We start from the raw sequence: 20707 nt of genomic DNA on the forward strand, positions 1-20707 counted from the left end.
ATATTGGTATATTGTTTATGAAGCCCTAGCGAGCGAAAGAACGGAGATTTGAAGAAGAGCAGCCTGAAGCTCGAGTTCCTCGTTTATGCTTTAAAGTTCAATCTTCAAGTCAATTATTCAGCCATAAACTTTCCTTTCTCAGGTACGTAATCTCTCTTCTTTGTTAATTTGAATTTGATTCACGATTTAGGTTTTCATTAAGAAGAACTTGTATGTTTGAATTTCCGAGCCTAATTCAATTGAATCACATAATGAAGGATTGAAATTTTAGTGAAGTGTTATGCTCTCTCTATCTGAAGGGATAATATAATCCTATTCATAAATTACTTTTCTGGGTTTGAAGACATTGGTAAATTTGAAAAGGTGAACATTGTCGATGTCTAAGTCTAAATTGAGGAGCTATTTACCATCATGTTGTAGTTTACAGTTTGTTCTCTTTTAGGATATTGTATTGTATAGAAAGTAAACTATAATTCACCATATTATACCAATTTCTCATCTGGTAAGGTCCTGCAGTGTTGGATAAAGGAGATGAGTGGAACAGGAGAGAAAACGTCTGGAGCTACCAAGACTCCTGCTGATTTTCTTAAGTCAATTCGTGGGCGACCAGTTGTTGTCAAGTTGAACTCTGGTGTTGATTATCGAGGTCAGCTATTATTTCAACTTTCTTATTGTTCATTGACATTTTTTCTATCTGTTTTTGCATTAGCGCGTTACCTGCTTGATATATATGTTCTAAGTAGTTCAGTGACATTAAAAAAAGGCTTCTATAATCCATCAAGATGTTGCATATCTCACTTTCTTTGAAGCCAAATATTCAATAAGTTGCAAAGAAACATGGCTTCTTGATTTCTTCTTTTAATCTTTGTGTTGACAATTGAAACAAATTTCAATGAAATAATTCAGGGAAATCTACAGACAGACAAATATGCAAATCACCTCTTCCTTTTGTCATAAGGCACACCTTCTGGCCAAATGAAATCTAGCTAAGAATGCAATAAAATTTATTTGGGATGGCTAGATTCCAAAGCCTCTTCCATCTAAAAACATCTGGATGAGACTCCACAAGAAGTCATAGTAAACTTCTACAAATCATAGTATTCATTGAAGTTCAGTTGGAGTGCCCATTTACAATTTACTAGCTCATTTCATGATCTTTCAGCTTTATCTTGCACACATCCAAAATTTGGTGCTGCAATTTTATATTTGATGAATTAAGTTTGACGTGGTGCATATTATACTTGACAGGCATTCTAGCTTGCCTGGATGGGTACATGAACATAGCTATGGAGCAAACTGAAGAATATGTGAATGGACAGTTGAAAAACAAATATGGCGATGCCTTCATTCGGGGAAACAATGGTAAATAAATAGATTGGATGATACTCACTCATCTTCATTTTGATGGCTTGTTCGCTGAGATTTTATTTTTTTTGGCAGTTCTCTACATCAGTACAACTAAGAGAACACCCGCGGAAGGGGCTTGATTGTTGGAAGACTTGAACTCATGTTGAGACAATCATATAAGTAATTTCCTGTTTGTGACTTTCTTTATGTGATCTCCTTAGAGCTATTGTCACAATTCACTAAGCTTGAATAGAATGCTGAGCTCTAGTTTCTATTTTCTTGCAATATCTACCAAAGAGAATGTGATGTTGATGTTGAACCCCTAAATTTAATACTCTTCTTACAGTCATAGTTGCATAGAGTATTTTGAAAAAGGTCAACTTTTCATTGAAAGTAAAACGCAAGATGCGTTTAGTGAGTTACAAATGGGAGGGAAATATGCAACTATATATATATAGTTGCATAGAGTATTTTGCTGAACATAAATTGAATAGATTTTGGAATACAATATGCAATACATAACCAGTAACCACCATTATTTTTACTAGTCTTGAGCAACCACAACCAGTTGCTTCCCCAGGTTACGGCCAGAAAAGAGGCCAACCAAAGCTGCGGGTCCATTCTCCAGGCCTTGGGCTATGTCCTCAAGATAATCAATTTTCCCTTCTTTAATGTGGGGAAGAATCATTTCCAAGAACTTTGCGTATTGGGGAAAGTAGTCAAAAACTGCAAACCCTTCCATGCGAATTTGTTTTGTGAGGATACATGACAAGTTCTGAATGCCTTCTGGCTTCTCAAGGTTGTACTCCGATATCATTCCGCACACTGCAATTCTCCCATGCCTTGTCATGTTCAGAAGCACTGCTTCGAGCATCTTTCCACCAACATTCTCAAAGTAAATATCAATCCCATCCGGAAAGTACCTGCGAAATGAAATGGGGATTTAATCTTAACTCTTCTTAAGGCATTAACATTGGCCCATTTGGAAATATTGTGGACCTTTTGAGAGCTGAATTGAGGTCTTCTTCCTCTTTGTAGTTAAAAGCTTCATCAAATCCAAATTTGTTCTTCAACAGATCCACCTTTTCTCTACTTCCAACACTTCCAACAACATAGCAACCAAACAACTTTGCAAATTGGCCTACAAGGTGACCAACTGCCCCGGCTGCAGCAGATATGAACACTTTTTCTCCTTTCTTAGGGGAGCATATCTCATAAAAACCAGCATAAGCAGTTATACCAGGCATACCTATATATATGATGGCCAAAACATGGATAATATAGTAGAATGGTAAGATTAGATTACATAGGGAAATAGTAAATACCTAGAATTCCTGTATAATAGGAAAGCGGGACTTCCTCTGTATGTTGAATCTTAAATAAGGATTGTGTAGCTGTTATAAGAGTATACTCTTCCCATCCAACAGTGAAACCCCAAATGAAGTCGCCTTTGTTGAAGTCTGGATGAGTAGAATCTAAGACTTTAGACACACCATATCCTGTTAAAGGCTGCAATAGGAATAGGGTTGGTTGACTTCATCTATAATCATGGTATGGTAGTTGCTAGAAGGAAGTTTATGGGTAATAAGAATTATGAGAAGACATACAGAGCCAGGGATGAAGGAATCTAAATAGCTTCCTTCGAGTTTGGACATGCGGTCACGCATGTAAGGATCGCAAGAGAGATAGAGATTTTTCACCAAAATCGCGTTCTGAGTGGTTTCTGGGACTTTGAGAGGAATGGTTGTAATCCTGACCTCGAAATCAGACTCATTAGGGAAACCAGTCACATAATTCTTCAAAGTTATCTGTTTGTTGCTCACTTCCATCGTCTTCTCCAATCTCTCTCAAACAAACAACTATACACAGGAGGAGGAGGAGGAGACCTTATTGGCTTTTGAAGTTGACTAATTGCACGATCTGATCTGATTGGTACAATTGATTGTTTGGAATTTTGATTTTAGTTATAATAATGTCACCATATTCTCCAAATACTAAGCTAATTATGAAACTGGTATTGGTCTGCATTTGTTCGATTCAGTTTAATTTGGGCCTAATCAATCTTTTCTTAATCTTCTTTAGGGGAAAATGATAATCATAAGCTTTTTAAGGTTTCGTCCAGCTGAGTTGAGCCCAAAAAGATATATTTATATAAAAAAGAAATGAAGAAGAATGTTGTATGACTTTGATATTCTGTAAATAAAAGATACAATCAATATTATTCATTATTATTAAGGTCTTTGTATAGAACAAACACTGGATATCATTCTCAAACTGGAGAACTTTATTTATTTTATTCATGAGCAACCACAACCAGTTGCTTCCCCACATTCCGGCCAGAAAAGAGGCCAACCAAAGCTGCCGGTCCATTCTCCAGGCCTTCAGCTATGTCTTCAACATAATCAACTTTTCCTTCTTTAATATGGGGCAGAATCATTTCCAAGAACTTTGTGTAGAGGTGATAGTAATCGAAAACTGCAAATCCTTCCATTCGAATTCGTTTTGAGATGAGGTTGAACAAGTTCTGAACGCCCGGTGGCTTCTCAAGGTTGTACTCCGATATCATTCCGCACACTGCAATACGCCCATGTAATCTCATGTTCAGGAGGACTGCTTCAAGCATCTTTCCCCCAACATTCTCAAAGTAAATGTCAATACCTTCTGGAAAGTACCTGCCAAAGCCCAAAACCAAAAAGTTAAATGAAGGCATTCATTCTTCAAAGAGAGTTGAACAATGTTGAGACCTTTTGAGAGCTGCATTGAGGTCTTCTTCCTCTTCTTTGTAGTTAAAAGCTTCATCAAACCCGAACTTGTTCTTCAACAGATCCACCTTTTCTCTACTCCCAGCACTTCCAACAACATAGCATCCAAGCAACTTTGCAAATTGACCTACAAGCTGACCAACCGCCCCAGCTGCAGCCGATATGAACACTTTTTCTCCTTTCTTAGGTGAACATATCTCATAAAAACCAGCATAAGCAGTCATACCAGGCATGCCTACACATGGCGAAAACATTAGAACTAAACTATTAGCCCCATTTTCAGATACAGAAGAATTACACTACTTACTTACCAAGAATTCCTGTATAATAAGAAAGCGGGACTTCTGTGTGTTGAATCTTAAACAACGATTGCGTATCCGTTATAAGACTATACTCTTCCCATCCAGTAAATCCCCAAAACAAGTCGTCTTTCTTGAATTCTGGATTTGTGGAGTCTATAACTTTAGCCACACCAAGTCCTATTATAGGCTGCAACAGGAAAGTAAGGATCACATTCCAGTGGCTATCAGTTTAATAGTAAGAAAGATGACATACAGAGCCAACTATGAAGGAGTCGATGTAGCTTCCTTCGAGCTTGGACATGCGATTCCGCATGTAAGGATCGCAGGAGAGATAGAGATTCTTGACGAGAATCGCGTTGGGAGTAGCTTCCGGGACCTTGAGACGAGTGGTGGTAATCTTCACCTCCAAATCCGACTCTTTGGGGAAACCAGTCACGTAATTCTTCAAAGTTATCTGCTTGTTGCTCGCTTCCGCCGCCATTGCTACTCTGCTCAAAAGGGCAGGAAATGAAAGTGGAGAATGTGTGAAGAATAACAGTTACGTAGAAAAAATGGTTATAAATGACTGGTGTCTGGCGTGCTCTTTTTAGAGCATGATTGAGGAAGTGGTTTTTTGATTAAAAAAATCTTATTAAAAGTAGAAAAAAAAATTGGTTTTTATTTATTTTTGATCAAAATATATTTTATTTCTTTAAATTTTTATTTAATAATTAATTTATATTAAAAAATTTAAGGAATAATTTTAATATTTTTAAGAGATATATAGATGGATTAGATTCATGATGTGATGAAATTTTATCCCAATTACCCATTCATCAATTGTTTGTTTGGTGTCAAATCAAAAAACAAATTAACTTAATCGGATTCATCTTATTAATTAAAGTTGTTATTATGGAGGATGTTTTAAAAGTTTTTTTTTTTTTTACTAAAAATTGTATTAATATTTAAATAAAGTTGTTTTTTTTAAATAAAATAAAATTTTAATTTTAATGTTTTTATTGATGAATTGAATGAGATTATACTTTTATTATTATATTATTCCATATTCATAAATGTGTAAATAAATAATAATAGTATAAAAAAATTGTGCAAATTTTAAATTTATTTATATATTAAAGGATGTGTCATTCCTGATTAAATTGAAAATATGAAAAATTTTCTACACGGTTAATATATTTAACTGACAAACTATTTTATTTTTTAGATTTAACAATCAACAATTTAGGTGAGCATTTCGACTTTACAAATCGATCGAACTAATGAAAGTTCTCAAATGATAAGTGTTAAAATATAACCATTCGAACAAAACCAATAAAAATAACGTTAAAAATCTCTACCAAAATCAAAGTTGAAATTATTTTCAGGCGGGTAGTAAGAAACTACCCTAAAAATATTCTACTAAATAATAATAAATTATTTACATATAACTGAAATAGACAAACTTTTACAAGAATATTTGTATTAAGACCTCCACATAAAGATAAGTTATGGTATGTTTTTATTGTTGCTGACACATATTTTACCCCTATTTATAATTAAAACTTAGATTAATTTTTATAAAATATATTATGCAGATTGAAAAAATAAATGTGGAAGCACAGGTCAAACGGGGCATAGTCAAGGAAAAACACCACCCCTAAACCAAACAGGTCTTAGATTAATATTTATTAAAGTTAATTTTTTTATAAAAATAAAAATTATTTTAATATTTTTTTAACCTTTTTATTATTTCTTTTAAACAAATTTTAAATGTATTTATATTATAAGATATGATAGCGAAACCAATAATATCAAGTGCAGGGAGAGAAAAAAAATCAATGAAAACGAGTTTCTCGCTCGTACAGTTCTCATTTATTATCCCGTCCTCTCTCTACGCTCAGTTGCGTCTCTTGTAAGCTTCCGTTTGATTGTGAACTCTCTTCCTTCCGCCAACTTAAGTATCTCGACTGACGTCCACACTTTGTTAAGTTACAATGTACAAATAAAAAAAAGAGATTGTACATTTAATCATAGTCGTTTCAATTTTATTTCTCATTTTAGTGTTCTTTTCAAGTTTTACGTTTGATTTTTTATTTCTTTTAAAGTTTTACATTTATCTCACGTTTAATAATTAGAAATCACATAAACAAATCGGTGTGATCTCAAGGACGGAACCTTAGTTTGTTCTTAGTATTATTTTATATTATTTAAATCATTGATTAGTTATATGATTGATTATGTAAGAACTAAATAATAAATTAAAATCAATAACATGTATGAAATCAATGTTTTGTTTTTGACATTCAAATTGTTTTTAATATTAATAGATTTATAATGAGTTATTTTTAGGTTAAAAATTGCTATAATCATTTAGAATATGTAAATACGACTTTTAATGTTTGAAAATTGAAATATATATAACAAATTTTAATGTAAATCGCTTGATAAAGTCATATAAAATGAATTACTATCTTCTGTAAAACGATTTACATATTAATGAAAAATTATTGTGATGGATTTGTTTTTAAGTAAAAAAATTGTTATAATCATCTACAAGAATGTGTGAAGAGAATAACATTTACATAGAAAAAATTGGTTATGAAGGGTCACGGATGTCGGCCGGCGTGCTCTTTTTTGTCTTTGTTTAGGGTCAAATCTAAAAAAGCATTTAAATGTGTGATCAAAAGAAAAAAAGGTTTTTTTATTTTACTTGAAGGTATTAATATTTAATTAATTTTTGTTTTAAAATAAAATAAATTTTATATTTAATATTTTGATGGATGACTTAGTTGATAGGATAAGTCTTCGTTGCCTTAAATTATTTCATATTTATAAATGTGTAAAAAAATAAATAATAATTATCAAATAGAGATGTGCTTTATAAGTGAAATATTTAAGATTGTACAATTTTAAAACATAGTTAATTCGAATTGAAATAAATTTTTTAAATTATTTAAATATTTACTCTTTATAAATTTTAAGTCTTAAGAATATATCATTTTAATTTTTTACCTAAAAAACTGTAGAAAAATATATATTAATCTAGAATAAAATTTTGAAATAAATTAAGAAAAGTAGAGAAGAAGAGAATACTATTATATTTATTAGTTGAATTAAATAAGTGATCGATAGCAATAAGTAATTAAAATTCAACCAAATATTTTTAATTTTAAGAAAATTATATTTAAATCTCTAAATATATTTGAATATATTATCTTCTTATATATATATTTTTTGAATTAAAAAAATCTAACATAATACCCTATAATTAGCTATGTCCCCCTTAAACTCATATTACAATTAACTTATCAACAAAATAAAAATCAAATAATAGTATCAACTGTATACATTAAATAATCTATGATGATATTGTAGTCTAATCTATGCATAAATAAAGATTATAAATTTATAAATAGTTAAATATTTGTAACTAATGAGTTGTGAGTATAAATATAATTAACACTAAAAATTAAACTAGTTTATCTCTCTTTATAATTTTATTATTAAGTTATGTATATTTTAATTAAAAAATAATAATTTACAAGATTACTTTTTTATTAATTGTTTCTCATTTTATCTTTTTTTATTAAAATTTGAAATATATTTTTATATAATTTGTGTTAGCTAATTTATTTATTTGTACATTTTTAAAATAAATAGTAATAATATGAGAGAATTAGATAAATATAATATATATAATATATAGAATAAATAATTAAATATAAAAATTATTAATTGTTATTATATTTTTAATTATTTATTTATTTTCACTGTACACTAAATTTGTCTCACCCTACCGACAAATTAATTTGTTGTTGAACAAATATAAGGACGTCAATATATTTGATTTATTATGTTGTAGATAATTATTATTTTGTATTAATTATATTATTTTATTTTAAATGATATTTTATCTTTAATTTTGTGTGTGTTTATGTAAGACTAATTGTATGATAATTAAGGACAACTTGTATAAATTTTTACAAGAAGAAATGTATGTAAATATATGTTTTTATTAATACTGAAAGGCATTGTTCAGATAAAAATTAATAATTATAAATAATTTTAAAAATATGACTATTATTTTTGATAATTTTTTTTTAAAAAGTATTGATATATAAATAAAATAAAATTTAATAATTTAAAATATAGGGTATTTTAATATTTTGATTAATGAAAGGAGTGGTGTAATTATTAAAAAATGATTGATTAAAAAATTGATTTTATTTAAATTATTTTAAAAACTTAAACCGAGACTAAAATTTATAAGGCTGTATTTTAGTGCATACAAGAATAAAGAGTGAAAATAGAAAATTAGAAAATAATTAATATTTTTTATATTTAATTTTCTATTTTCTATCTTTTATATTATATATATATATATATAATTTTTGAAAATAATAAAAATATATATATATATATATAATTTTAAAATATATTTAAGTTTGTTATATATATATATAATATTTTTATAATTTAATTGTATATAATTAAAATATTAAGACATTTTAATAATAAAAAATGAAAGAAGTTGATATTTTTTAATTAAAATATTAAATAAAAAAATAAAAAAAATGGTTTTACAATTTTAACTAATTTAAGATGTACCATTAGCTCCCTTTATTATACTGCAAATTTTATTTTGATAAGTTTTATTTTATATTTTCTCATAAAACAAAGATTATATTAATCTAAACATATTACATTAATTTTTTAGAATACTAAAATTAAGAGTTAATTTTATTTGAAAAATCTATTATTTCATTCAAATTGCACACTAAACTATTTATATATATATGAAAGTGTTAAAATGTTAATTATTCGTTAAGATTAGTGGTTACAAATCTTGACTATGATGAGCCCATATAACATTGGCTCATATAACATTTTTTTATAGTAAATTTTTTAATCCTCTCCGGGTCAAAGCGAACGCCTGAACGTGGTTCCATTCAAAGGGTATATCGAGAGACAGATCATAAGAAGAGAGAAATCGAGAGACAGATCATAGATAATTCGAGGACTCATGCCCAGGAAGTGTCTATGAACATGAAAGGCTTTTCTGTCAATTCAGCCAATCACCATGACGGCAGGGATTTGCTGACTTACAATAATATCGGTGCTTCGATGATAACACCTTACATTATATGTTACAACTTTCTAGATCGCAAACAAGGTTAACATGACCCTAGATTTATTTATCTGTTTAAACGATCTGAATTCGTTTATGCGTGAATTATCTTTTGACCATACAACAATTGTGTTAAAAGTTCAATTTATACTAACAATTGTGTTAAAAGTTCAATTTATACTATTATATGCAATGCACTCAGGGGTGGAGCCACCCATGGGCTAGGGTGGGCTCCAGCCCCACCTAAATTAAAATCCTAAAAGAAATTTTTTTATATATGTGTTTAACATGTTAGTCTTAGCCCAGTTGGCTATGTTATTGAATTGTGAATATGAGGTCATGTGATTAAACCTTGGCCTCACCTTTAACTTATTTTATTTTAAAATTATATTTATATAATAATTATACATTATTTTTTATTTATTTTAATATAATTAATAATACAAATTATTTATAAGGGTAAAATATAAAAATTAAAACAATAATAATAGTGTTTTATATTTCTTAATTTTAAACTATTTCAAAAATTTATAAGAAAATATAAATTAATATTAATAAACAAGTTAAAAAAAAGAATTTGATATCCCTATTCAATAACTTAACAAATCTCCTAGAATTGATGTTGATGTAAGTTCTCTTAAACTTGATCCAACATTACGTATTCCGATATGAAAATATCATTTTAATCAAATGGATAAAATTAGACGAGCTTATATCAAGATGGGGTCATATCAACCTTTTAAGGATGAGTACCCGCCGACCAAATTTGGAAATCAAAATCGACGGTTCCAAAGTCATTGGTTTAACAAATTTACTTGGTTAGAATACTCATTTTTATAAAGATGCTGCTTTTTGTTTCCCATGTTTCTTGTTTTAACATAAGCAACCCCAAAAACCTACATTTACAATAGATGGATTCAAATATTGAAAGCGAGTTAATGATGAAGATATATGCTTTTTTTGTTATGCATATATGATATAATATTTCACCACATAATAGGGCAGTTGAATATCTTGATAATCTAATGAATATCCCTGTCATATTAACAAAGTACTAAATACACAGTCTTTAGATGAAAAACAAAATAACAGATTACGGCTTACAGCAACTATTGAAAGCACTCAGTGGCTCACTTTGCAAGCGTGTGCATTGAGAGGGAATGACGAGTTTCCATCTTCTAATAATCGTGGAAATTTTATTGAAAAAAAAGCGGAACATAGAAAGTTAAATCTGAGATGCAAGTTGAAGTCAGCCCCAGGTAATTTTTCATTCGAGCTCCGCCCCTGAATGCACTTGTTTTTTTTTTTTTTTTTTTTTGTTAGTATTTGCTAAAAACTAATTATCTTTGTTAGTTGGAATTGGTCATATGCACTATGAAAATATGAAATCTTTGATATACAAAATTATATTCAAATCTATAATTATATCTTCTTTATTTGTAGTTGTAGAATATAGATCTCTTATTGGTTAGGAAACAGAGTAATGACCCATTATGGTTTCCATTGTTGTCTCTAACAATACTATCATGTAAATCGGTTTCCCAATTGTGTCTTTCATTCATGGGCAACAACAACCAGTTTTTTTCCCACGTTATGGCCTGAATAAAGTCCAATCAAAGCCGCAGGACCATTCTCCAGACCTTGTGCTATGTCTTCCACATAATTAATCTTTCCTTCTTTAATGTGGGGCAGTATCATTTCCAAGAACTTAGGGTAGAGGTGAAGGTAATCTAAGACCAAGAATCCTTCCATACGAATTCGTTTCAAGATGAGGCTGAACAAGTTCTTAACACCTTCTGGCTTCACAAGGTTGTATTGCGAGATCATTCCACATGCTGCAATACGCCCATGTAATCGCATGTTCAGGAGAACTGCTTCAAGCATCTTTCCACCAACATTCTCAAAGTAAATATCAATCCCATCTGGGAAGTACCTGTAATTAATATCAAAACCATATCCATTATGACTTATGACTGAGTGATCCTTCCTTAATCTTAATTAAAAGAGAGTTAGTTGAATATTTACTGACCTTTTCAGAGCTGAATTGAGGTCTTCTTCCTCTTCCTTGTAGTTAAAAGCTTCATCAAATCCAAACTTGTTCTTTAAGAGATCCACCTGCCATTTCGTAAAAGCAAATATACTTAGGGCCGAGGAAGAATAAAAAAAGACTAGAGAAATGAAGAGAATGTTGAACCTTTTCTTTAGTTCCAGCACTTCCAACAACATAGCAGCCAAACAACTTTGCAAATTGACCTACAAGCTGACCAACTGCTCCAGATGCAGTCGATATGAACACTTTTTCTCCTTTCTTAGGGGAACATATCTCATAAAAACCAACATAAGCAGTCAAACCAGCCATACCTACATGTGGCCAAAACATTATTATAACTAATCTAATCGGGTTTCAAGGTGTATGGACGATGGATCATCTAACTATTTTCCACACAAATAAGGATGATTTCAATAATAACACTCACAAGGAGGAAGAAGAGGGAAATACTACTTACCAAGAATTCCTGTATAATATGAAAGCGGGACTTCTGTGTTTTGAATCTTTATTATCCATTGTGTATCCGTTATAAGACTATACTCTTCCCATCCAACAGCCAATCCCCAAACCAAGTCATCATTCTTGAAGTCTGGATGCGTGGAATCTATAACTTTACACACCCCATATCCTGTTATAGGCTGCATGCAATAGGAAGTGCAAATTAATAAGACTTAATCAATAAGCTTGATATTGATCAAACTTAGAAATAGTAAGACAGACATACAGAGCCAGGTATGAAGGCGTCTATGATGTAGCTTCCTTTATGGTTGGACATGCGGTGACGCATGTAAGGATCACAGGAAAGATAAAGATTCTTCACCAGAATCGCGTTTGGAGTACCTTCTGGGACCTTGAGACAAGTGGTGGTAGTCTTCACCTCCAAATCAGACTCCTTTGGGAAGCCACTCACATAATGCTTCAAAGTTATCTGCTTGTTGCTCACCTCTGCCATCTTTACTATTTCTTTTCCACAAGGCAGGAAAACTGAAGACTGTGTGAAGACAGAATAACAATATATAGAGAAGAAAATTGTTATGAGGGTCGGCCATCCTACAAGAAAATGGTTAGGCACTTTAAATCTGTGATCACAGTCATATATGAAAAAGACAGTTTTATGTCATTTTGTATTGTTGTTTGAACAGGTAATTTGTTTTTATTTCTGTTTCATATAAATGGTTGATTAGGTTTACATCCTTCATTTCAAAAATAATGAGCCTATTGATTTATTTGTATATAATGCAATATCATTAGATTAATATTTCTGTTTCACATTTCTTTCTTAGTTTGTCAATTCTCTATCTATTTTTAACATAAAAAAATATCAATATTACTTTTAAAAACAGATTATACTACCATCACAAATGAGAAACTAAAGTTAAGAATTAGGCTTGTGGCCTAAACTATTTGTGGAGCTGGAGACTGGACACGAGAAAGTGATGGGCAGCCGATTGGTGCTTTGTATGAGGAAAAAGAAGATTTTTTACAATGTTTTTATTGATTTATATACATGTTCATAGAATTAATTTTGTTCTTGATATAAGGGATTAGATTTATAATTAAATCTCTTTTTGGTTTCAGGATTAGAGTTATAATTATCAATCTCTTTAATCCTTGCAATCTTCTTTATTCGTAGTTCAGTTTTTCGAGAGTTTGATTTTGGATGTGCCACAAAGTTTTCTTCCTTAACAACGTCTATTTTCACATTAGGAAGAAGAACAAACTAAATGAAAAATATGAAGTTACCTTATGGGACTTTACAGAACTTGTGCAATCATTCTGCATGACTCTGCATTAGTCCATTTAACAATACTGATTAACTTGTGAAATTGTCACATTCTCCTTGTGTCCAAGGGAGATCACTTCATCAAAAGCAAAAATTAGATCAAAGTTATCTTATAAATACCTTCTTCATCCAAAGAACAGCATATTCGGGTAACAAAAATCAAAACATTAAACAATCTTTTAATGTGACCCTCTTATTTTGGGTCAACCAGAAATAACAAAAGCACTTAATTGTGTAATTATTGAAAAGATCATATATTTTTTTTTTTTAATTTAAAAAGTTTACATGTTAAATGTTTTTTTTTTAAATATATATATAGGAATTTAATTAAAATTGAATGTCCATTATTGTGGAATTGAAATGCACCTTTAAATACTGATATTTGTAATTCTCTATATTTTGATTTGGAAGGAATTTGAGTTTGTAGCTTAATTTTTAAATACTTCTCATTTTGAACATTCATTGGGATATAATTTGAGAAGAATTTGATTTTTTGCCTTTCATTCAAGACATTTGAGGGAAGTAATTTTGTATCCTAATATTTCATTAAATTATTTCACCATTTGGCAATGGCTATTTTTTGTGTGTTTAATTTTGTATCAAACTAATTTGTATATTCATCTTTTTCATTTTGTTAAATCTCTATGTACTTTGAAATTAAAATAATATTTTAAAATCAGAACACTTTACACAATTACAAAAACAAAAAACACCATATAATTGGAAACAATTGTGTCCTTTTTCATTCATGGGAAACCACAACCAGTTGTTTTCCTACATTAAGGCCAGAAAAAAGTCCTATCAAAGCCGCTGGACCATTCTCCAGACCTTGTGCTAAGTCTTCCACATAATCAACTTTTCCTTCTTTGATATGAGGCAGAATCATTTCCAAGAACTTAGAGTAGAGATGAAAGTAATCAAACACTAAGAATCCTTCCATACGAATTCGTTTCGAGATGAGATTGAACAAGTTCTGAACACCCGGTGGCTTCTCAAGGTTGTACTCCGATATCATTCCACACACCGCAATTCGCCCATGTAATCTCATGTTCAAGAGGACTGCTTCAAGCATCTTTCCCCCAACATTCTCAAAGTAAATATCAATCCCATCTGGGAAATACCTGCATGTCATTCAAGGCCCAAAACAAACAGGTAAATGAAAGCATTCATTCATTCATTCCATTCTTCAAACAGTTGATTAATGTTGAGACCTTTTCAGAGCTGCATTAAGGTCTTCTTCCTCTTCTTTGTAGTTAAAAGCTTCATCAAACCCGAACTTGTTCTTCAAAAGATCCACCTTTTCACTACTCCCAGCACTTCCAACAACATAGCAGCCAAGTAACTTTGCAAATTGACCTACAAGCTGACCAACAGCACCAGCTGCAGCTGATATGAACACTTTTTCTCCTTTCTTAGGAGAACATATCTCATAAAAACCAACATAAGCAGTCATACCAGGCATACCTACTCATGACCACAAGGAAGAATTGGAAATGAACATGATTAATTAGGAGACTAAGAAGAATAATAAGAGGAAATTACCAAGAATTCCTGTATAATAGGAAAGCGGGATTTCTGTGTGTTGAATCTTAAAAAAGGATTGTGTATCCGTTATGAGACTATACTCTTCCCATCCAACAGTGAATCCCCAAATGAAATCGCCTTTGTTGAAGTCTGGATGCGTTGAATCTACAACTTTAGACACGCCATATCCTGTTATAGGCTGCATGCAAATATGCAATTAATCAATGGCAACAATATTCATCTTTGTAATAATAGTATCGTAAGAGATACATACAGAGCCAACGATGAAGGATTCGACGTAGCTTCCTTTGAGATTGGACATGCGGCTCCGCATGTAGGGATCGCAGGAGAGATAGAGATTCTTCACCAGAATTGCGTTGGGAGTATCTGCCGGGATCTTGAGACGAATGGCGGTAGTTTTCAGCTGTAAATCGGACTCATTGGGAAAACCAGTGACATAATGCTTCAAAATTATCTGTTTGTTTATCACCTCTTCCTCCTCCACAGCCTCCGCTGCCATCTCTTCTACTCTCTCTATCTATCCCTTCCCCAATCTGCAGGACAGGAAAACTGAGAAGAATGTGTGAAGACTATAACAGTAAGTTAGATATTATTCCTATATAAATTTATGTAATATATAGGGAAATTTGAGAAATGACCCAAATAATTACATATTTTTTTAATTTTTTTTAAATGACAGTGACTTTACAAAAATGATATTTTCGGACGAAAATACTTATCTGTGTTGCGGACGCGGATGACCTTAATATATATACATATTTATTTATTTATTTTTTTCATTTTTTCATTTTTTTTCTTTCTCATTCTCTCACTTCTCAGTGTTATCCCCATTCTCTCTAAATCCTAAACGGCGAGCGAAAGACAACACAACACACAACGACGAATACAACACAAACACACAACAACGAACACAATGACGAACAAAACGACATGGTACGCGAAGACAAATTTCCCAGATCTAGTGAGCTTCAACATGATATCATCGCGAAACATGGAAGGCGAAGAGGCGACAACACGTGTTAGGATTTGTATATCTTGTTGAGTTATGGAGTCTACACTTATAATAAACTCTACAATTGTTTATTAGAGTTTATTGAGTTTGTATTTGGTTTGGACTTGGGTCTGAGCAAAAGTTATTTAGGTTTTATTACATTAATGTTTACCTTATAAATATGTGATTATTAAGGGTTTACATTAACTAGACATAATTTCAGAGAGATAAAGTGTGATGCAAAAATTATGTATTCATTTTTTTTTCATAGTGAAATCTAGTGGCGGTTGAAGTGGACGTAACTCATTTTGAGTGAACCACTATAAATATGTGTTTCTTGTGTTCTTATTTCTTGAGTTTTTTACAGATCGCTTCAAGCAGATCGGATTTGGGAGATACAAATCCTAACAACTAGTATCAGAGCAATTAGGCTAGATCTGAGCATTAGAAACGATAGCAAGCGAGAGTAGTATAGGACATGGAATTGGAAGGTTCAGACAACTCCACAAACCTTCCTATCAAGGAGTTTCCATTCAGCTTCATTCATCTTCTTTAGTTTCTCACTCAAAGGAACATGAAGCGTCTTTCTATAGAGATAATCTTTCAGAAGACATAATTTGTCCCATCGAATCTTCCAATCCCATGTCATATACTGTTCTCGTTTGCCATCGTTTCTAATGCTCAGATCTAGCATAATTTCTCTAATATCAGTTGTTAGGATTTGTATCTCCCAAATTCGACTTGTTTGAAACGATCTGTAAAAAAACTCAAGAAAGAAGAACACAAGAATACACAGATTTATATTGGTTCACTCAAATTAAGCTACTTCTATTTTAGTGCCACCAGATTTATGAAGAAGAAGAATGAATATAGAGTTTTTGTCTCTCACTTTATCTCTCTAGAATTATGTATTCACTATATAAACCATTTATAATCACATATTTATAGGGTAAACATTCAGATAATAAAACCTAAATAATTTTTGGTCAGGCCCAAGCCCAAAATCAAATACAAATCCAATAAAATCTAATTAACAATTATAGAGTTTATTATAAGTGTAGACTCCATAACTCAACAATATGGTTGTAGCACAGTCGCAACACACAAAACATGGAAGGCGAAGAGGCGGCAACATGGTCGCGACACACGAAACGTGGAAGGCGAAGAGGCGGCACGGTCACGTCATGCAACCGCATGGATGGCAAAGAGGCGGCACGGTCGCGGCACGCGGTAGTGTGTATTTTGCTCATGTGTATTGTCCCATTGTCAAATTAAAATTCCAAATTGTGGAATTTTAGATATTTTTTTTCAATTTTCATAATTTGTGACTTGTAATTGTTTAAATTTTATTTCAAGGTAATTAATTATAATCAATTTTTAAGTTGATTATTAAAATTCGTAACTTAATGGGAAAAGAGAAGTCGTCACTTGATATTAAAAATCAAAATATTTTTTTATGTTTATAAATGTAAGTTTATTAGAAATTCTTGTTGGGTTCGATGTTTGGTTATACTCGGGAAAAGGCTACCGCACTATATCATTTGTATCCGTTAAAGACCGGAAACTAAACTGAAAACCGTATTTGAATTCGAATCGGTTTAGAATTCGATTCAAAAATCGAAAATGTAATTCGAATTCGGTTTATTCGAATTCAGTGAATTTAAATTCGTCTGGATATTCGGTTCAGATCAAATATTGAATACCCGAGAGTGGTTCGGAAGCATGTTGGACCGGCTTTAGACATAGTCTGGGCTGGGGACAACCGGTCTGGGCTTCAATCAACACGAAGCGAGACTCAGCTACTACAAACCGAGTTTTGGCCTAGTCAAGTCAATTTTTAACCTCTCGAATGCCAAAATTGTAGGTTTTGATTTTTGGCTAGAGGACTTCGACCGCGAATCCAAATACATGGGAAGTTTCGTCTCCCTATTTAGAGCTCGTTGATCATATTTCCAACCCGTCATTCAACCGATAAAGGGTTCAATGGAACTTCGACATAAACATGTTAGAAAACTCATTTTTTCGATCAAAAAGTTTTGACTTGAATTCTGAACTTTCAAAAAACTTCGCTAAGCTTAGTAAGATTGAAACCAAGCCTTTAAACACGACTAGCTACACATCATACCCATTTTTAACACTCAAATCCATAGTTTTTTTAAAAATTAGACAGAGATGTCTTAATGTCTTCGGATTTGATTTGAAAAAGTTCCTAAAACTTTTGGGTCAATGTTTTTGAGTCAAACCTAAAATTTTTATTTTTTATTCATGACATTAATTACAGAATGAATAATAGTTTACAATGAATTGAAGAACACTCACAAACTTTTGTCCAAGTTTTTGGATGATTTAAAACCGAGCTTAGAAGTTCTATACAAAATTTAAAAAGGCTTGAAATTTTTAATTGTGGATTTCTTATGGAGATTGATTGATTGATGATGTGAGATTGAGTCCTAGTTGTTTGTTTTCATCCAAAAATTCTTTTAGTAGGCGTCTTAAGTTGGTTGATGAGCAAGTTGACTGAATTTGGAATAAAAGTCATTGTGACTTTTGTCTTGCCCGGCCAATATATATTCCCTTAGTGATTAGAATGAGCTATAAACGTAGGGAAAATGATCACACGGATAATGTGATCATTTTCCTTTTTCAAGTTTTCATTTTGGTTGAATAATGATGAAGTTAACTTCATCATTATTCAAGGAAGTCAAATGTTCTTATTCCGGTGTCGCGAGAAAGACAACCCTGTTGAAATTTTAAACTAATTCATAAATTTCATTAATGAATGGAAATGAGAATTTGGGTAAATATAATCAAACGAAATTCACACAAAATTCAAACGTGAATTAAAGTGAAATTTGATCCAAATAATTAATAATTATAATTAATTTTTTAATTATGTAATTAACATTTAATAGCTTAAAGAACAATTATCAAATTAAATATATTTAATTTTATTAATTGTCATTGTAACCTTCATGATATTATTTATATCAATTTATTAGCAATTTTGAAAATCATGTAACATGTATTTTCTAAGGAAAGAGAAAATGCAAAGAGCAATGAAGAGGTAATCAATGTTAGTTGTTGGATAAAAATTTAATGTTGATTTTATTTTTAACTTTTCAATAATATAAAACCCTTCATCTATAATCTCAAACAACCCCATCATCTTATATTTTCTCATTCTAGAATTCCAAAAACTTTCTTCTTGTTTTGTGAGTGTTCTTCAAGTTCTTTGCTTGATATTTCGGTTGAAACCCGGTGATAGTTCAGGTACGCAGATCAAGTTCGATAAGTAGTGATTTCAGTACAGAATCACTACTAAATTCTTTGTACCTTGGGAGATAGCCATCTACGATAAGTTCCAACACAAATGAGAGACGATAGAACTGTTTTAAAGGAAATGTGTCTAACACATGTCTCGAATCAATATCTCAATCGGTGATTTCGTTTTTCGTATATTTAATTTTATTTAATTTATTTGTAACATCATGTGTATATATATTTTCTATTATTCAAGACAAGATATCTAACAAACTCATAGGCGAAACGTTGTCGTTTCGTGTTTTCATTTTTGGGCGTTGGGGAAGGCCTGGAACGATGTTGTTTTGGGGTAGACGAGGACGATCCGTTTGCGTTTCGTTAGCCTTTGACGACGCGCATCCTTGCCGTTAACTTGGTCGTTAGCCCTCATGATTGATTTGGTGGTCGCGCACTTGGCATCCGCGTGGCCTAGACTTTGATTGATTTGGTCGCGTTTGGCATTATCTTTTATATTTTTTATATTTTTATATACTGCAAAATAAAAAAAATTAATTCATAGACATAAAAATTTATTTTTGTCTATTTTATTTATTATATGGTTTAATTTAGAGCTTTATTTTTAATTATTTTGAGATTTAAATGACTAAATAATTATTTAATTGATTTATGAACCAAATAAATTAAATATATATATATATATTTAAAATTATTATTTGTTTGTGGTTTAAAATTTTGTTGTTTTCATTTATTTTAATTATTTTGAATTTTAAGCATATTTATCTACATTTATTTTAAATATTTATTTAATTTGTCTTTAATTATTTTAGATTTTTGAATTTAATATTTATCTAAAATAATTATTGTATTAAATAATTTTTTTTAAATAAAGTATTATTTAAAGACTTAAAATTTATTTAAAATTTTATTAAATTAATGAGTTAAATTTGGGTGTCAAAATATATAAAATAAAATATATATATATATATATATATATATATATATATATATATATATATATATATATATATATATATATATATATATATATATATATATATATATATATATATATATATATATATATATATATGTGTGTGTGTGCCACTACTTTAATTCTTGAATTTAAGCTAAATAAAAGTTTTGCTATCAATTTGTATGATTGCCAAAATTCTCAATTAATATTTTATTTGTGTGATTTTTTTTTTTATGAAAATATGTAATATATAAGAAATAAAAAATTTGAGAGAATATATATATATATTTATTTTTATTATATAGTATTTTAAATATAATTAATTTTGAATAAAGTTAATATATGTTTATTTATATTATATTTTAAGAAATAAATAAGGGAGAATATTTTTTAATTTTGTAATTTAATTATGATGAAAGATATAATATATTTTATTATATAAAAATGTTATATTTATAAATATAATTAGGATAAAAAATATTTATAAATTTTTTGTTTATATATATATATATATACTAAAATATTTATTTTTATGACATACAATTATGAGTATTTATATATTTAAATTTATATTATACAAGATATA

At 30.4% G+C, this 20707-nt stretch overlaps 5 protein-coding genes across 6 annotated transcripts; 1 reads left to right on the forward strand and 4 right to left on the reverse strand.

Moving 5' to 3' along the window:
* Positions 1–10: 10 nt before the first annotated feature.
* Positions 11–1634, forward strand: LOC124937448 (sm-like protein LSM36B). Of its 2 annotated transcripts, none has more exons than XM_047477714.1 (4): positions 11–142; positions 517–646; positions 1249–1362; positions 1441–1634. In XM_047477714.1, exons 2-4 carry the CDS (start codon positions 532–534, stop codon positions 1485–1487), a joined length of 276 nt encoding a protein of 91 aa, XP_047333670.1. In that variant the 5' UTR covers positions 11–142; positions 517–531; the 3' UTR covers positions 1488–1634. The 2 variants fall into 2 exon arrangements, with proteins under 2 accessions (XP_047333670.1, XP_047333669.1); XM_047477713.1 differs by having other exon boundaries at positions 25–142; positions 508–646.
* Positions 1635–1807: 173 nt separating this feature from the next.
* On the reverse strand, positions 1808–3216 carry LOC124937447 (2-alkenal reductase (NADP(+)-dependent)-like). Its single transcript, XM_047477712.1, has 4 exons — positions 2955–3216; positions 2673–2856; positions 2347–2596; positions 1808–2270 (listed from the first exon to the last, which is right to left on the reverse strand). The coding sequence occupies exons 1-4, from the start codon at positions 3174–3176 to the stop codon at positions 1892–1894; spliced, it is 1035 nt and encodes a 344-aa protein (XP_047333668.1). The 5' UTR covers positions 3177–3216; the 3' UTR covers positions 1808–1891.
* A 327-nt stretch (positions 3217–3543) lies between these two features.
* Positions 3544–4941, reverse strand: LOC124937446 (2-alkenal reductase (NADP(+)-dependent)-like). Its single transcript, XM_047477711.1, has 4 exons — positions 4665–4941; positions 4421–4598; positions 4092–4344; positions 3544–4019 (listed from the first exon to the last, which is right to left on the reverse strand). Exons 1-4 carry the CDS (start codon positions 4890–4892, stop codon positions 3641–3643), a joined length of 1038 nt encoding a protein of 345 aa, XP_047333667.1. The 5' UTR covers positions 4893–4941; the 3' UTR covers positions 3544–3640.
* A 5994-nt stretch (positions 4942–10935) lies between these two features.
* Positions 10936–12560, reverse strand: LOC124937450 (2-alkenal reductase (NADP(+)-dependent)-like). The gene is made up of 5 exons (XM_047477715.1): positions 12293–12560; positions 12026–12206; positions 11713–11879; positions 11548–11633; positions 10936–11451 (listed from the first exon to the last, which is right to left on the reverse strand). Exons 1-5 carry the CDS (start codon positions 12518–12520, stop codon positions 11073–11075), a joined length of 1041 nt encoding a protein of 346 aa, XP_047333671.1. The 5' UTR covers positions 12521–12560; the 3' UTR covers positions 10936–11072.
* Positions 12561–13998: 1438 nt separating this feature from the next.
* On the reverse strand, positions 13999–15490 carry LOC124937444 (2-alkenal reductase (NADP(+)-dependent)-like). Its single transcript, XM_047477709.1, has 4 exons — positions 15150–15490; positions 14894–15074; positions 14563–14815; positions 13999–14472 (listed from the first exon to the last, which is right to left on the reverse strand). Exons 1-4 carry the CDS (start codon positions 15393–15395, stop codon positions 14094–14096), a joined length of 1059 nt encoding a protein of 352 aa, XP_047333665.1. The 5' UTR covers positions 15396–15490; the 3' UTR covers positions 13999–14093.
* Between the last annotated feature and the right edge of the window lie 5217 nt (positions 15491–20707).

This window comes from Impatiens glandulifera, chromosome 5, assembly GCF_907164915.1.
Source record: "Impatiens glandulifera chromosome 5, dImpGla2.1, whole genome shotgun sequence".
In the NCBI taxonomy this organism is placed as follows: domain Eukaryota; kingdom Viridiplantae; phylum Streptophyta; class Magnoliopsida; order Ericales; family Balsaminaceae; genus Impatiens; species Impatiens glandulifera.

Coding starts and splice junctions, on each gene's coding strand:
- LOC124937448 (XM_047477714.1), top strand. CDS start 532: ATGAGTGGAACAGGAGAGAAAACGTCTGGAGCTACCAAGACTCCTGCT. Junction 647..1,248: donor CTCTGGTGTTGATTATCGAG/GTCAGCTATTAT, acceptor TATACTTGACAG/GCATTCTAGCTTGCCTGGAT. Junction 1,363..1,440: donor CTTCATTCGGGGAAACAATG/GTAAATAAATAG, acceptor TTTTTTTGGCAG/TTCTCTACATCAGTACAACT.
- LOC124937447 (XM_047477712.1), bottom strand. CDS start 3,176: ATGGAAGTGAGCAACAAACAGATAACTTTGAAGAATTATGTGACTGGT. Junction 2,857..2,954: donor ATTCCTTCATCCCTGGCTCT/GTATGTCTTCTC, acceptor TTCCTATTGCAG/CCTTTAACAGGATATGGTGT. Junction 2,271..2,346: donor CTCAATTCAGCTCTCAAAAG/GTCCACAATATT, acceptor TTCATTTCGCAG/GTACTTTCCGGATGGGATTG.
- LOC124937446 (XM_047477711.1), bottom strand. CDS start 4,892: ATGGCGGCGGAAGCGAGCAACAAGCAGATAACTTTGAAGAATTACGTG. Junction 4,599..4,664: donor ACTCCTTCATAGTTGGCTCT/GTATGTCATCTT, acceptor TTCCTGTTGCAG/CCTATAATAGGACTTGGTGT. Junction 4,020..4,091: donor CTCAATGCAGCTCTCAAAAG/GTCTCAACATTG, acceptor GGGCTTTGGCAG/GTACTTTCCAGAAGGTATTG.
- LOC124937450 (XM_047477715.1), bottom strand. CDS start 12,520: ATGGCAGAGGTGAGCAACAAGCAGATAACTTTGAAGCATTATGTGAGT. Junction 11,880..12,025: donor ATATTATACAGGAATTCTTG/GTAAGTAGTATT, acceptor GGCCACATGTAG/GTATGGCTGGTTTGACTGCT. Junction 11,634..11,712: donor GTGCTGGAACTAAAGAAAAG/GTTCAACATTCT, acceptor ACGAAATGGCAG/GTGGATCTCTTAAAGAACAA.
- LOC124937444 (XM_047477709.1), bottom strand. CDS start 15,395: ATGGCAGCGGAGGCTGTGGAGGAGGAAGAGGTGATAAACAAACAGATA. Junction 14,816..14,893: donor CTATTATACAGGAATTCTTG/GTAATTTCCTCT, acceptor GGTCATGAGTAG/GTATGCCTGGTATGACTGCT. Junction 14,473..14,562: donor CTTAATGCAGCTCTGAAAAG/GTCTCAACATTA, acceptor AATGACATGCAG/GTATTTCCCAGATGGGATTG.